Genomic DNA, 15,406 nt, shown 5'->3' with positions numbered 1-15,406 from the left:
GCGAGGCAGCCCCGGCGCCAGCGAGCGAACAGCGAGCGCGGCGAGCACCCGAGAGGAGCGCGAGCACCAGCATGGCGGGGCTCCGACGCCCGCAGCCGGGCTGCTACTGCCGCACCGCCGCGGCCGTGAACCTCCTGCTGGGCGTCTTCCAGGTCCTCCTGCCCTGCTGTCGCCCGGGAGGGGCTCAGGGACAAGGTCAGCCTTGCGCCGCTGTGCTCGCTCTCCTTCTCCACCCCGCCCCCCCCCTTCTCTTTCTTTTAGGGAACTGCTGAAATCTATAAGAGGGCGAGGGGAGGAAGGGGAAAGGGGCAGGAGGAGGAAGGAAAGCGGTTGCAATTCTCGGCTGATAACATTTTCTAACCACAGCGTCCCCTCCCGCGCCCCCCGCCCTCAGACAAACGGAAAGCTGGGCAGTCGCGGAGCTTGGGGACAGCGGCGCGGACCGCTAGCCGCACGCGCCCCGGAGCCTTTGTGCGCGGGCCCCGGGCGCCCCGGGCGCAGCCCCCGCTTTGTGTGGCGCGCGCTGGGGCCCCGCCGCGGCCCGGCTTCCTGCAGCTTTGTTCCTCGAGCTTGGCCGCCCAGGACCCATCCTGCAGACGCCAGCCCCAGATGCTGCGGGGTGCGGAGCGCCGAGCGGCCCGCCGGGTGGCTATCCCCCTGCGTCCCCCCTACCCCTACCAGCACAAGAACCCCGACCTTGCACGCTCCCTACTCTCTGTCAGAGGGGCCGCCCGCTTGCACCCCGTCCATTGTGTTCTTGTCCTCGGGTGGCCTCCGCTTAGAGAAGGAAAGGGTGACTTGTTTTGGTGAGGCGAGTGCACGGGGGCATGATAGGGAAACAGGAAGCGTTTCTTTTCCGTGCATTAAAATGCGGTGTATTTTTTGGTGTTCGTGCAGCGATTGAGCCCTTGCAGAACGTGGTGGAGCTGTGGCAGGCAGAAGAAGGGGAACTCCTGCTGCCCACTCAGGTGAGGACGACCAGGTGACAGGGCTGGTGTGGGTGTGCGAGGGAGGACAGGCCGTCGGCCCCCCAGCGGCACAGGCGCTCGGGCCACTTTGCAAGGCAAATAAACGGTCGGGCCGAGCCTGAACACCTGGCAGCGGTGGCCTTCCCAGCCTCCTCCCGCGCCATGTGACAGGGCGTGAGTCACGCCCGCCCCAAGTTCAGGAGGTGGGAGCCCAGGCCACCTCAGCAGGGCCGAGGCCAGCCAGCGGCAGCCTTGTGGAGGGGAAGGGCGGGCCCCTCGGCGGGCTGTAGACCTGGGTGCGCGAGGGACGTGTGCCCTGTTCCCTAAGTGAGCTGGAGCTGTGTGTGCCTGAGGACAACAGGAATATTGATTTCACAAGTGTTAGTGAGTGGCACTTGCCATTAGCGTTAAGTAGCTTTGCGATGAAGATGTGACTTTAAAAGATTGTAGTCTTGGATTTTTTCCAAGGGCCTTTAATTCGTGTTAGATACACCCTCTTAACAACTTGAATTTCAGGTTTTGGGGGTTTCTCCCCCATATGATACAATGATTGCATGTGGAAAAATAATTACTAGCATTTCATTGAGAATATGTGGCATCATACGTAGATACGGTCCTGCAAAGCATTGTGTGAAGGTTTAACTTTAACATTTGAGTGCAGATGTACACATTTTAATATGTTGTTGACTGCTTTACAGCAGCAACAGTAGTGACCCCAAATACTGTTTTTTGGGGGGTGTTGAATTGTAAGGGAATATTCAGCTTGCGTGTGGTAGTTTTTAAGATGTTCATTAATTCCCACATTGGTGACAGCACTTAATTCTATGTTGTCTCTGGTGGCTGTTTGGAAAAACAGGATGTCTAGCTATAAGTTCCCTGAAGAACTGTGCTGTTTTACATTTAAGTTTCTCCCTCCTATGTGAAGCATTAGAGTGCTGGTTTTGAGATATTCAGAATATTCCCCTTTACCAGGGCTAATGAATAACAGCTACAAGGCGGAGAGGTGATTTTTAGAGGAAAATTTTCTTGGACCTTCCCTGAAGGCCTGCAAGCTGAATGAGACCAGTCCTTTGAGAAGAAGCCTTATCGGGATGGGGAGCAAATAGTCTGTCCTTCTCTTAAAAGTCTATTCCCAAATGGATTTTTTTTTCTGATTATAAATAACAGATGTGTATTGTGAGGGTTTGGAAAATACATAAAGATGAAAAGAACTAAATAGAAATTGTTCATGATTCTACTGAAAGATCCACATTTAAAATTTGACGTTTTTACTTTTTAAAAATAGTTATATTTGTGTATCTCAGTGGTGTTCAAAAGCAGCATTAACGACACTGTGGGGTGGAGAATTCTGTGTTGTGGGGGCTATAGGATGTCAAGCAGTGAGAGCATCTCTGTCTTTACCCACTAGATGCCAGTGGCACTTTCTCCTCCCTCTTCCCCCCCCAGTTGTGAGAGCTAAAAATGTCCCCAGACATTGCAAAATGTCCCTGGGGAGCAAAATTGCCCGGGTTGAGAAGCACTGGTGTATATCCATATGCATTTGCATTTTTACTCAATTGTAGCCTGTACCCTCTTACTGGTTAGTGTTGGAAGCCAACCCAGACAGAAAGGAAAGTAAATTATAGACTCTGATTTGTTGGAGCATTAGTTGAAGATTTAGTCACTGTGCTCAGAGATGGAAATGTCAAGGCCTGTGATAGGATTAATGATATTATTTATAGCCATGAAAGTTATTTTATAAAAGTCTTAATTTTTGGTTTTGTTTTGTTTATATGGATAATACAGTTTGCTTTGGTAAAAAAAAAAAGTCACAATTTAGAAGCTGTCTTTCTGGACTACTCAGTATAGAAGGATTTATAACTAAACTATTTTAATCAAAGCTATAATGAAAGTGAAACTGGTGTTCAAAATAATTTTCTAAATACTTCGTTTCTGTCTATATGTGTATCTTTTAGAGACTATTTTACCCTGCACATACCTGGGTGGGGGTGAGGATATATATGCATCTATATTATTTATCTAAACTGCACCTTTATATGCATATCTCTCTAAACTGCATATATATAATATATACACATATAAACCACAGTGAGTTCTGAAGACAGTTATTTTTAGAGAATTCTCTTCAAAGTATTTTGACTCCCCCCCCCCAAAAAAAAAAGCTCCCTCGTGTGTCATGGAGTCAGCTGAAAAGGGAGTATTTATAGGTGTTTTTTAAATTTGAGGGTTTCTCCTTAATTAATTTCTAGGTTGGGTTCCTTTCACTCAGAAGACTCCGAGGCAGCTTCAGAAGCTAAGATTTGTCAGTGATAGGTGAAATGGGAGCCCCAGAAGATGTGGCATTACAGAATTGAATATTAACATTTACCACCACTAATTATTTATAGTTATTTATTTTGGAAATGTTTTCTGGTGATTGGGTCATCTTTTTTTTTTTTTTTTTTTCCTTTTTCTAATGGGTCTTTAAGTGATCAAGAACTAGAAGAGTGCATCATTAATAAAAACAAATATAACAATTGAATTGGTATCATCTTCCAAATTCTGTCCAGGGTTCCAGGATTTGACTCCCGGTTCCATCCCTTTTCACCCCTCATCCTCAGTTTCTTCACCTGCAAAATGGGGGTAATAGCAGTGTTGATCTCAGAGGATTTTGCGAGGATTAAAAGTATCTTGAACTTAGTAAGCTCTTCATGTATGTTACCTATTATTTTGTCAGTATCTCAGCTGACTCCTAGATTTGGTCCCTGGAGAGCATGGGACAGCTTTCCTACTTTGAAGGGCTTGAACCAGTGCAGATAACTCAGTCCTGTATGTTCTCTGCAGTTGTATAGATACATAATATTATTCATGTCTTTTTGTTAGATGCTGTTTTATGTGGTAGGATATTTTGGTGTAGGAACATAAAAAACTCTATCCCTGGTGATGATGAGAAGGAAGAAAAAAATGCGATTTTATTCTTACATTTACAGAATTTTCCCCCTCTTCTGTCTTTACCCCTCCTTCAACACACTGAATCCAAAGTGGTGATGGTTAGGAACCAAAAAATGTTTTCATTAGCTTATTATCAAGAAGAAATTGCGAGTGTGCCAAGATACTGCTTTGTGCACCTTCCTACTTCGCCTTCAAGTAAAAATCCCGCTGATCCCCTTGACCTGCTCTGGCCCTCGGGGCCTTCCGCAATCTGACCTGGTGTGTTGCTCCAGTCAGTCATCTAGGATGCTCCCTACAGCCTGACCCTTGGCAGAGGAGGCCCCACAGGTATCTGTTGAATGGAAGGACGAATGCTATTGCCCTGCTGTTCCCAAAGAGCCAGTCCTTCTAGACTTCTAACTAGGCAGCAGCACTGTCATTTCTCTCCTTTTGAGTTTCTTAGGTGTCTGCAGTTTTTCCTTTGCCTTGGGGGTGCCTTCTTGCCCTAACTGGATTTCCTGTAAGAGGGTTTGGGCTTTTGAGCTTGGTGGGCCCATTGTGGCCCCATGGTTCTGCATACAGAAGGCATTCAGTGGTTAGCCCATGAGTTCTTCCTAGGGGAGGAGAGGCAGTTACCAGTGTGTTGTCCTGTTTATGAGGTTAGTTTCGAAGACGGCAGGTGTAATGCCTTAAGCTTTGATTTCCTATTATTGTGTTGTTGTTGTTGTTTTGTATCAGTTCTAGTAGAAAGAAGGGAATCTAGAATTTGTTCTAATGCATTCAGCCTTTGCTGAGAAGAGAAGTCTCGCTCCTACCCCCCTCCCCCCCCCCCCCCCCCCCAGCTAGGTTTGGGACACAGACATTGGTGCTGAGTGAGAACAGCTGTTACCTGATACAGAATCATGTTGGTCTGTTTGTGGGGGGTTGGGGGGGGGGGTGGGCTCAGTGCTTTTCTGGCCTTGTTTGTTCATCTAGCAGACGCTTAGCATGGGCCTGACCCAGTTAGGCCCCTGGGATACAGTGATGAATAAGAAAGAGTCTCTGCCTTTAAAAAACTCATGTCTTACCCCTTTAGTCTGAGGGTATAGATAACGGAAACTAGTAGAAAGTGAAACGGGAAATGGTACATTGAATATCTGAATTCTTTATTATCTCAGGTACTGTGTTATGTAATAGCATCTTGCTCCAGTCAGTGAATCATTGACTGGTATTTAGAAATCTTTTTGTTATAGAGATTTATTTTGGGCTTAATCTACTTCCACTATCAACATAAAAAAAATAATAGCTGACATGGGTTGAATATCACTGGCATTGTTTAAGCACTTTATGAGTTATTAATACTCATGGTAATACATGAAAAACTGTGAAGTGTTATGACTTGATTTTTACAGATGAGGAAATTGAGGCCCAGAGTCATTAAATAATTTGCCCAAGGCTATATGAAAGCAGGAGTGGTGTGATTTGAACCCAGGTGGTGTTCAGGGTTAAAGCCTGTGCTCTGTGTGAGTTTTAGCAGTCTGACCAGGAAAAGTGTTGTGATAAAGTTCCTGTGTCTGAGAGAGATACTTTCATGTTCTGTTTTGAGTTAGAAAAATTTGCTTAATGAAGTCTTTAAAAATAATCAATAGTCATATCCGCTAGTATTTTCTACATTTTTGCTTAAAAATTTTTTTTATTGGGGCACCTGGGTGGCTCAGTCAGTTAAGCGTCTGACTTTGGCCTAGGTCATGATCTAACTGTTCTGGAGTTCAAGCCCTCCATCGGGCTCTGTGCTGACAGCTCAGAGCCTCGAGCCTGTTTCAGATTCTGTGTCTCCCTTTCTCTCTCTCTCTGCCCCTCACCCGCTCACACTCTGTCTCTCTCTCTGTCTCACAAAAATAAATAAACATTAAAAACATTTTTTTAAAAAGCATTAAAACTTTTTATTGGGGTATAATTGACATACATTATATTAGTTTCAGGTGTACAACATAACAGTAAGTCTAGTTACCATCTGTCACCATACACAATTATAAAAACATTTTTTTTTGTCTTGTGATAAGAACTTTTTTAAGGTTTACTCTGAATCACTTTCAAATATGCAGTGCAGTATTATTAACTTGCCATCATGCTGTACCTTACATCCCCAGAGACTCACTTATTTTATTACTGGAAGTTTGTACCTTTTGACCTTCTTCACCCGTTTTGCACCCCACCCCCTGCCAGCAATTACCAGTCTATTGTCTGTATCTATGAATTTGGTATTTGTTTTTGTTTTTTAAATTCTGTATTTGAGAATGACCATAAAGTATTTGTCTTTCTCTGTTTGACTTATTTCACTTAGCATAATGCCGTAACAGTCCATCCGTGTTGTCACAAGTGGTGCAATTTTGTGTGTGTGTTTTTTTAATGGCTGAATAGTATTTCATTATGTATACATATATATATATATTTATATGCATGTACACATATATCTGCATACACACACAAACCACCACATCATTATCCATTCATCTATCAATGGATAGATGTTTACATGTCTTGGCTATTGTAAATAATGCTGTTGGGTATAGATACTTTTTCAAGTTAGTGTTTCCGTTTTCTTCAGATCAATACCCAGAAGGGCAATTGTTAGATCAATTTTTAATTTTTTGAGGCATTTCCATCCGGTTCTCCACAGTGGCTGCACCAGTTGGCATTCCCACCAACAGAGCAGGAGGGTTCTCTTTTCTCCACATCCTCACCAACAGGTTTTATTTCTTGTCTTTTTGATAATGGCCATTCTAGCAGGTGTAAGGTATATATCCATTAGCATTTAAGAACCAGCTAGATGGTGCTTAGCTCTGCAGACGTTTGTTGAGTGCATACTGTGGGCCAAGCACTGGTCTATGTGCTGTGGGTGTCACGTTGAACAAAAACTACCGCCCTTGTGGAGCTTCCAGTCTACAGGAGGCATATAGATAGTAAATAAGGAGTAGAATAAATTGTCACTTATTTAGTCTGTTAGGAAGGCATCAGTGCTTTGTGGTGGCAGACTGGAGAAGATTCAGGTGATGGGAACTGGAGTTTTAATTTAAGTCAAGGCAGATCCCTTTGAGAAGGGATATATTTGACATTTGAACCAACCCTTGAAAGCAGTGGGAGATTTAGAATAGCTAGTGCAAGGGCCCTGAGGCACTGCTAAAGGATGGGGTGGGGGAATTACAGGATTTGGTTCCTGCCCTTTGAGAGCCTGGTGGTGTTGGGGAGATAAGGCTGGTAATACCCTGAGATAACATTCAAGTGCTGAAATGTAGGAACTGAGAGGAGAGAGGAAGAACAGTGTGTATTAGAGGGGTCTGTTAAAGCTTAAGGGTGGGAGGGCACTTGGAGAGCTGCATTAGCAAAGGTGTGAATGGGGCCTTGTCTAGACCCTTACATGGGTGACAGTTCAGTGTTTTTAAAGTTGATGCTTTGAATTGGAGCCCAGAGCACTTGATGAAGTGTGGCTATAGAGATTGAGATGGCTATGGCGAAGTCAATTGACAGTTGCTCAGTTACAGGTTAAGGAGCTTGGAGTACATCTGACTAGCAGTTAGGGAGTCGTGGAAGGCTCTCGAGCAGAGATTAACGCAATGACATTGGATGCTGGGTCCATACCATGCGGGTGGTAAGTCATGATTGATGGTGAAGAAAATTGGTCTTGCAGTGGCACACGGGATGGGTTGGAGACAGCAGTCTGTTTTTTGTTTTTTGTTCTTTTTTTGGTAATGTTTTTATTATTTTGAGAGGGAGGGAGGGAGAGAGAGAGAGAGGGAGAGAATGAGTGGGGAGGGGCAGAGAGAGGGAGACACAGAATCTGAAGCAGGCTCCAGGATCCAAACTGTCAGCACAGAGCCTGACGCAGGGCTCAAACCCATGGACTGTGAGATCATGACCTGAGCTGAAATCGGACGCTTCACTGACTGAGCCACCCAGGTGCCCCTGGAGGCAGCAGTCTTAAACAGAGGAAGAAGCCCTGTGTGTGGTAGTAATGGAGGCCTGGGGTGCTGAAAGTATGGGCTGATTTGCTGGCAGAAGGGATGGAGAAGAAAGGACAGGTCTGTACCCTATTTCAGATGAGTGGGTAGGTCTTTATGCCTGGAGGCGAAGGAAGGAGAGCAGTGTAAGATGACCTTAAGGTTTGCCATGAGTCAAGGAGGATGTTGGTATCCTTGACAGAAAGAGGCGCGTTAGAACAGAAACCACTTGGCAGGGGCCCCTGATGTTGATAAGTAAGTGTTGGTTGTAACTATTTCTGGGGAGACAAAATGCATATGTCCTGGAGGCATTTGCCAGTAGGGCTGAAGCTGTAAATGAATCCATCCTCCAAGTATTGTGGAGTATTTGCCATCTGTTGGCCATGGCTTGGTGCAGTGCTCACCAGAATCTCAGGAGTCTTGCTCTCGGGGAAGATAGGCATTCCCTGAGTATCCACACGTGTGATTGAATGAGGCATGGGGGCTGGCACTGGGGATTTGGGCCCTATGGTTCGAATTGGTGTAGGGAGTCTGGGCCCAGGAGGACTGGCAGTGACAGGGAGGAAGAGGGCAATGAGGCAGTAAGTGCTGAGAGCCAAGGGTTAGAGAGAAGCTGGAGGACCAGGAAGGCTTGGTATTCCTGAAGCCAGCAATGGTGAGCTTCGGGAAAGAATGGTCAAGATAGAGTCCGTCAGGCAGATTACATGTAGTATCTAATCCGATCTGCCCTTGTGTTTTGGTTTCACGTGCCTTTTCTTTTTACCCTCTTGTTATATGACATGTAGTTAGATTTTAGCCTGGTAAGTCTGGGAGAGGATTTTGGAAGTGCTTTTGAGTGTGATGTTTATACTATTTATAAAATTGATCAGCCTTTTTTATGTTGATGTCAAAATACGTCAGATATCCATTTGGGGGATTGCGAGCTAACCGATCCATTTCCTATATTGTTAAACTTTATTTTGTGTGACTTTTGTGTAACTTAAATGTTTTTTGTTTTAAATGTTTATTTATTTTTGAGAGAGAGAGAGAGAGAGACAGAGCATGAGCGGGGGAGGGGCAGAGAGAGAGAGGGAGACAGAATCTGAAGCAGGCTCCAGGCTCTGAGCTGTCAGGACAGAGCCTGATGTGGGGCTCGAACTCACAAACTGTGAGATCATGACCTGAGCCGAAGTCAGATGCTTAACCGACTGAGCCACCCAGGTGTCCCTGTGTAACTTAAATGTTAAAAGGCTCTTGGAGAGAAGAGATGTCAAACTAATTTTGAGATTATGTAGGTTGTGGTTTTAAATGAGGATCTTTACATAAAATATCTAAGGGATCACTTGGCTGTTTATGGCTTTTAGTGGTGTCATTACTAGTGTTATTCTTTCAGTAGATACTGAATGCCTGCTGTGTATCAGGCACTGTTTTTAGATATTCGTTACAAGGTTATTACCTGTGTTTAATTTGAAGAACTGTTTCTTTTGGAGATTTTTGTGTTATTTTGAAATAACTGTTAAACCATGTTCTTTTATCAATAGGGTGATTCTGAAGAGGATATGGAGGAACATTCTCAAGAGCAGAGGTAAGAAAAACAACAGGAGCAAATACCTGCATGCTGAATATTGCTGCTCACTTTGGATGCTGTCAAAGTCTTGGTATATGTACAGCTATGTTTATGTGTTTGACATATCTGTAATATACCTTTCTTTTTGGCATTTGGGGTATCTATACTCTCTGATAATTCATATGACTTTGTTTTAAAATAAGGTTGTATAGAAAGCTGTTAGAAATACCCCCCTGCCCCCCCACCCCACACATACTCTCACATGCACTCTCAACTTCACATTTTTCGTGGCATGCTTATGCTGTCCTCTTGCTCACAAATATCTGTTGAGCATCAGGCACAGTGCTGAGTGGTGGGCATAAAACAGTGAACAAAACCTGTGTTGCATATAGCGGTGTAGTCAGACATTACTGTAAATAAAACAAAATATTGCAGTTATAACTACCAAGAATTAGATTGCTATAGTATAATGAAGAAGAAGGGGTGGTCAGGTGAGGCCCCTCTTAGGAGGTTACATTTAAGCTGAAGTCTGGAGGATGTGGAGGAATGGCCGTGCAGCAAACAGAGGGAACGTACCATAGGCAGTGGGAATGGCAGGTGCAAAGGCCCTGAGGTAGGAAGCACTGGCAGCATTCCAGGAACTTGGAGAAGGCCTGGGTGGTTTGTGGGATAGTGAGGTGAGGTAGGACCCTAGAAAACACATTACGGAGGTTGGGTTTTGTTTTTTTAAGGGTGGTATGGTTTGTTGAAGGATTTAAAGCAGGGGCTAGCAAATTGAAAGGTGTAAATTACATTTTTAAGAGAATACTTTGGTCGTGGTACAGTCTCGGTCACTTGTCAAACTGAGATGTCTGGTCCCTTGGAGGTGCATGGAGACTCTAAGTGGTACCTGGGCACAGGGATAACTTCCAGGGAATCAGCTTTTAGATCCCACTGTCCTATAGTCTCCTGAAATTGATCTGAGGTTGTGAGTTATCCTTTTTCACCTCTTCTTTTGTAATCTCTCTTCTCCACTTTACAAAAGAAAGGCATACTTCTTACCCAGCCCCAGTCTTACGAGTACTTCATCTTGGGCAATCAGAGGTGTGGCTTTGAAATGCTGATATTGGTTAGGAGAAGCAGTTAACTCTGATTAGATGACAAATTCTTTTGTAACTCTGGTGGCTTTTGAATCTTTCAACAAAATTTAAGGACATAATCAAATTGGCAGTTGATAGATGATCAAAATTATTTTTTTTAATGTTTATTTTTGAGAGAGAGAGACAGAAAGAGTATGAGTGGGGGAGGGCAGAGAGAGAAGGAGACACAGAATCTGAAGCAGGCCCCAGGCTCCGAGCTGTCAGCACAGAGCCCAAGGTGGGGCTCGAACCCACAAGCTGCAAGATCATGACCTGAGCCGAAGTCGGACACTTAACCAACTAAGCCCCCCAGGTGCCCCAAAAGTTATTTTTAATCATAGATCACTGTGATTTTTGGATAAACACTGAGGGTGTTTAGAGAATATAGGGACAGTGCTATAACAATGCTCCTTCCATTCACATCTGTTTATGTAAACAAGCTTTTTCAGTGCTTATATTAAATATAATATTTACATGAACCAATGATAGGGGGTAAGACACTCATCCATTTCATTAAAGGATGCATTTTCAGTAAATTTGTTTCTTTATGTTTAATTTCCTATCAAAATTTATAAAATTTGTTGATCAGTTTTGTACTAGTAAAAATTGTAATGGTAACTCAATTCAGAAGAAAAAAATATTTAACATTTGAACCCTGTGGTCACAGGAATGTTTTTTAAAAAGCCTATTTCAATGTATACCCATAGTTTTGTTGCACAAGTATTTGAACATAAAGATGTATGTATTAGGTTAAAATCCTTGGAGGGAATATGCAGCTATTCAGGAATGCTTATAGATGTGTTTTTAAAAAATGGGCGATGATAGGGCTCCTGGCTGGCTCAGTTGGTAGAGCGTGCGACTCTTGATCTTGGGGTCATGAGTTTGAGGCCCACGTTGGGTGTAGGGATTACTTAAAAAAATGGATGATGATGGATTTCATTGCAGTGGTATTTAGATTCCGTTGAATATATTTTAAGAAGTGATTGTGAGTTTATTAAAGATGCCATCATTTATAATATACCAGAGATTTACATTCTTTGTGACCATTTAAATTCATTGTATAAAATTAAAAAAAATTTTTTTTTTCAACGTTTTTTATTTATTTTTGGGACAGAGAGAGACAGAGCATGAACGGGGGAGGGGCAGAGAGAGAGGGAGACACAGAATCGGAAACAGGCTCCAGGCTCCGAGCCATCAGCCCAGAGCCTGACGCGGGGCTCGAACTCACGGACCACGAGATCGTGACCTGGCTGAAGTCGGACGCTTAACCGACTGCGCCACCCAGGCGCCCCCATTGTATAAAATTTTAAATGGAGGATAAATATATGGGGCAGAGTTCAGAGTTTGTCACAATCCTCTGTTAGAGTGTGTGGAATTAAGAAAAGGTGCAGGATGCTGGCAGTTGTTCAGACGAGGCTGGGGGGAGTGGCAATGAAGGGACGTGGAAAGTTCTGAGATGAATTTTGGGAGTGGAACAGATTCATTGCTCTGTCAGTGGTGGAGAGTGAGGGAAAGAGAAGTATGTCATGGAGGGCTTCTAAAATTTGGCTTGAGCATCTGGAGGGATGGGAAAGGAATTAGGGGGAGGGAAATCAGGAACTCTGGTTGGTTGTCTCATCGGAATGTCAGACTTGGTATGACAAGTCTGGAGATGGCAGGGAGGCAGTTGATGCTGTGAGTCCGGAGCATGGAAGGCCTGGGCAGCATCTCCGGGGGTGGGTGCATCCAGCCTGTTACTCGGGCCTTAGCCTTTGTTCTCCTGTTTTGTAGATTGCTTCGGTTCTCTCCTTTCCTCTCAGTGGGAGCTGGTTTTTTTTCGTCAGTTTTCTGTCAGACTTTAAGGTATTAGTAGATTTTATTCCTGTTGGTCTTTTGACATAGTGTCAGGTTGCTGTGAAGGTGTGTGGGGAGAGAGAATTGTAGCAGTGATTTAGAACAGTGGCTTTCGGGCTTTTTGACAGTGACTCCTGGTAAGAGATGCATTTTACATTAAGATTACCTACCTGCCCATAGGCATATATGTGGATGTATGAATGTGTATGCACATGGTTTATTTACCAAATAGTGCTTACCTTTACCACCTAGGACATACTCTTTTCTATTTTAAATTTTTTTACTGTGATAAAATATACATTACACTTACCATTTTAACCATTTTTTAAAATTTATTTTTGAGAGAGAGAGAGAGAATGAGCAGGGGAGGGGCAGAGAGAGAGAGAGGGGGGACAGAGGATCCAAAACAGGCTTTGCACTGACAGCAGTGAGCTGGACGTGGGGCTCGAACTTGAAAACCATGAGACCGTGACCTGAGCCAAAGTCGGACGCTCAACCAACTGAGCCATCCAGGCATCCCCCGTTTTAACCATTTTTATTTTTATTAAAAAAAATTTTTTTTTTAACGTTTATTTATTTTTGAGACAGAGAAAGACAGAGCATGAACGGGGGAGGGGCAGAGAGAGAGGGAGACACAGAATCGGAAGCAGGCTCCAGGCTCTGAGCCATCAGCCCAGAGCCCAACGCGGGGCTCGAACTCACGGACCGCGAGATCATGACCCGGGCTGAAGTCGGACACTTAACCGACTAAACCACCCAGGCGCCCCACCGTTTTAACCATTTTTAAATGTCAGTTCTGTGGCATTCAGTACTTTCACATTGTTGTGCAACCAATCACTACCACCCATCCATAGAATTTTTTTAGTCCATCTTATTTCATGGAAAAAAAGAAATGCTGTTTGCCACGACTGGATTGATTAAAAAATTTCTTAATCATGATTCACATTTCGATCAGCCCTGATTTATATATTTTAATCTTCTCGATATAAAATATTCTAGTATTTTGCTGTCATGTTATCCATAGTTGCCTTCCTTTTAACTTGACTTCCAAACTTCCAAGCCTCTTCCTCTTTGTTTCTTCTGGCCTTTTTTTTTTTTTTTGCTTAGAATTTGTTCCTTATGTGTAAAGATGACATCATGACATGGGTTGGATGGTGCTATTAGAAAACTTTCTTTGTGTCCATTTTCTGAAAATGTAGGTTCTCGAGTCCTTGGCAAGAATTCCCTCTGTAAGTGTGATGTCACGTGGTATGTAAATGAGTCACCTAAGTACTTAGTATTCACTTACCTTTACTGCACAGTTGGAGATTTTTTTTTAAGTTTATTTACTTCGAGAGGGAGAGAGCACAGGAGGGGCAGAGAGATGGGGAGAGAATTCCAAGCAGGCTCTGTGCTGCCAGCGCAAAGCCTGACGTGGGGCTCGATCTCCTGAACTGTGAGATCATGACCTGAGCCGAGATTAAGAGTTGGACGCTTAACTGAGCCAGCCAGGTGCCCCTGGGAATTTTTTTTAATGAAAAATTTAATACCTCCAAAGCTCATATAATGTCTTGCTACAGTTGAAACAGACCTTTGGCTTTAGGATAGATGTAAATTTACAGAAAAGCTGTGAAGATGGCAGAGTATTCCTGTATACCCCTCATGCAGTTTATCCTGCAGTTAACATCTTCCATTACTGTGGCACGTTTGTCACAACTAAGAAACCAGCATTGCTACATTACCATGAACTAAACTCCACACTATTTGAACGTCACAAATTTTTCCCTGGTGTCATTTCTCTGTCCAGGATCCCACATTACTTTTAGTTGTCATGTCTCCTTAGGACCTCTTGATTGTGACAGTTTGTCAGACCTCCCTTGTTTTTGAAATCTTAACAGTTTGGAGGAGTACTGCTCAGGTATTTTGTAAAATATCCCTCGGTTTGGGGTTGCCTGATGTTTTTCCTCTTTGTTAGACTGGGGTTATTATGCGTTTTGGGGAAGAAGGCCACAGCTATACATTGGTATTCTCATCACATATTGAGGATATCTGCTATCAGCATGGCTTATCACTTTGATGTTGACCTTAATCACCTGGCTAACTCTTTTCTTTCCATCTTTCTATGCTACACTCTTTGGAGATAAGTCATTAAATGGAATTAAGCTCCACCTGCATAAATTATTTGGACTTCTTCTTTATGGGAAATTTGCTTATTTTCTCTCATTCAGTCATTTATATCAGTATATGGACTTATGGATATTAATTTATACTTTGGGTTGTAATCTAATATTTGATTTGCTCTGCTAGGCTAATGTCCTTTATCCTAAATCTTATTTATGAAGTTATTACTACCTCTTTACACATTTTTCAAACATTTTTGAGATTTTTGTTTTAATTACTACCCCACAAGGCCAATTCTCAATGATATTAAGTTGGACTTGAAGTCAGTAGAGTCAGTACTTACGAATTCTACAACATGAATGCCTCGTCTCTGAGAGCACTCACATAGAGGAGTCTTTCTTGGGACTCAAGAGAGAAGAGAGTTTCAAGAGAGATTTGACCATAAAATAGAATCTCCAGATGTCCCAAGAAAAGTGTAGGTGGCACTGACATCTGTCCCCGGTGAGAATCTAGATAGAGGAGGAGGGCTCTGTGTCTCACTCTCCAGATGGCCCAGGGCAGGGCCCGAAGCAGACCACCATTAATCCTGGGACGGAGGGTTCTGGAGTAGCCAGCCTGTGATCTCAAACAGAGTTTGGGAAAGCTTTCAGGGAAATTGGCCTCACTGAAGATTTTGTTTGTATTAACTTGACTTAATCTTCTATGAATGCTATGTAATTATATTTGGTTGAATGCCAGAAAAGCAATATTTGAAAGACTTTCTTGCCTCTTGCCTCTGCGTCCCCATTTTTCTCTGGGGTGTTCTCAAATATCAGCAGTAATCAGTTTCTTTGCTGAGAGAGAGAGGTTGCGGTTGGGACTGAAGCAATGAGAGCAAGTGAGACTGGACTTCAGCTCTTGCTGGAATTGAATGCTCTCTGGGAAGGTTGTCTGGCTCTGTACACAGCTCCCATA

At 43.5% G+C, this 15,406-nt stretch overlaps 1 protein-coding gene across 2 annotated transcripts in view; it reads left to right on the top strand.

Moving 5' to 3' along the window:
- The first annotated feature begins 11 nt into the window (after positions 1–11).
- The window catches only part of TMEM131L (transmembrane 131 like), a 170,188-nt gene continuing 154,793 nt past the window's right edge, over positions 12–15,406 (top strand). For both annotated transcript variants that reach the window (XM_019441230.2, XM_019441228.2), the window contains exons 1-3: positions 12–195; positions 898–968; positions 9,376–9,419. In XM_019441230.2, the coding sequence (XP_019296775.1) occupies positions 72–195; positions 898–968; positions 9,376–9,419 (239 nt within the window). In that variant the 5' untranslated portion in view covers positions 12–71. The remainder of the gene's footprint in view (positions 196–897; positions 969–9,375; positions 9,420–15,406) is intronic.

This window comes from Panthera pardus, unplaced genomic scaffold, assembly GCF_024362965.1.
Source record: "Panthera pardus isolate Hobbes unplaced genomic scaffold, ASM2436296v1 HiC_scaffold_13, whole genome shotgun sequence".
In the NCBI taxonomy this organism is placed as follows: Eukaryota; Metazoa; Chordata; class Mammalia; order Carnivora; family Felidae; genus Panthera; species Panthera pardus.
This window is presented reverse-complemented; position numbering and strand designations above follow the sequence as displayed.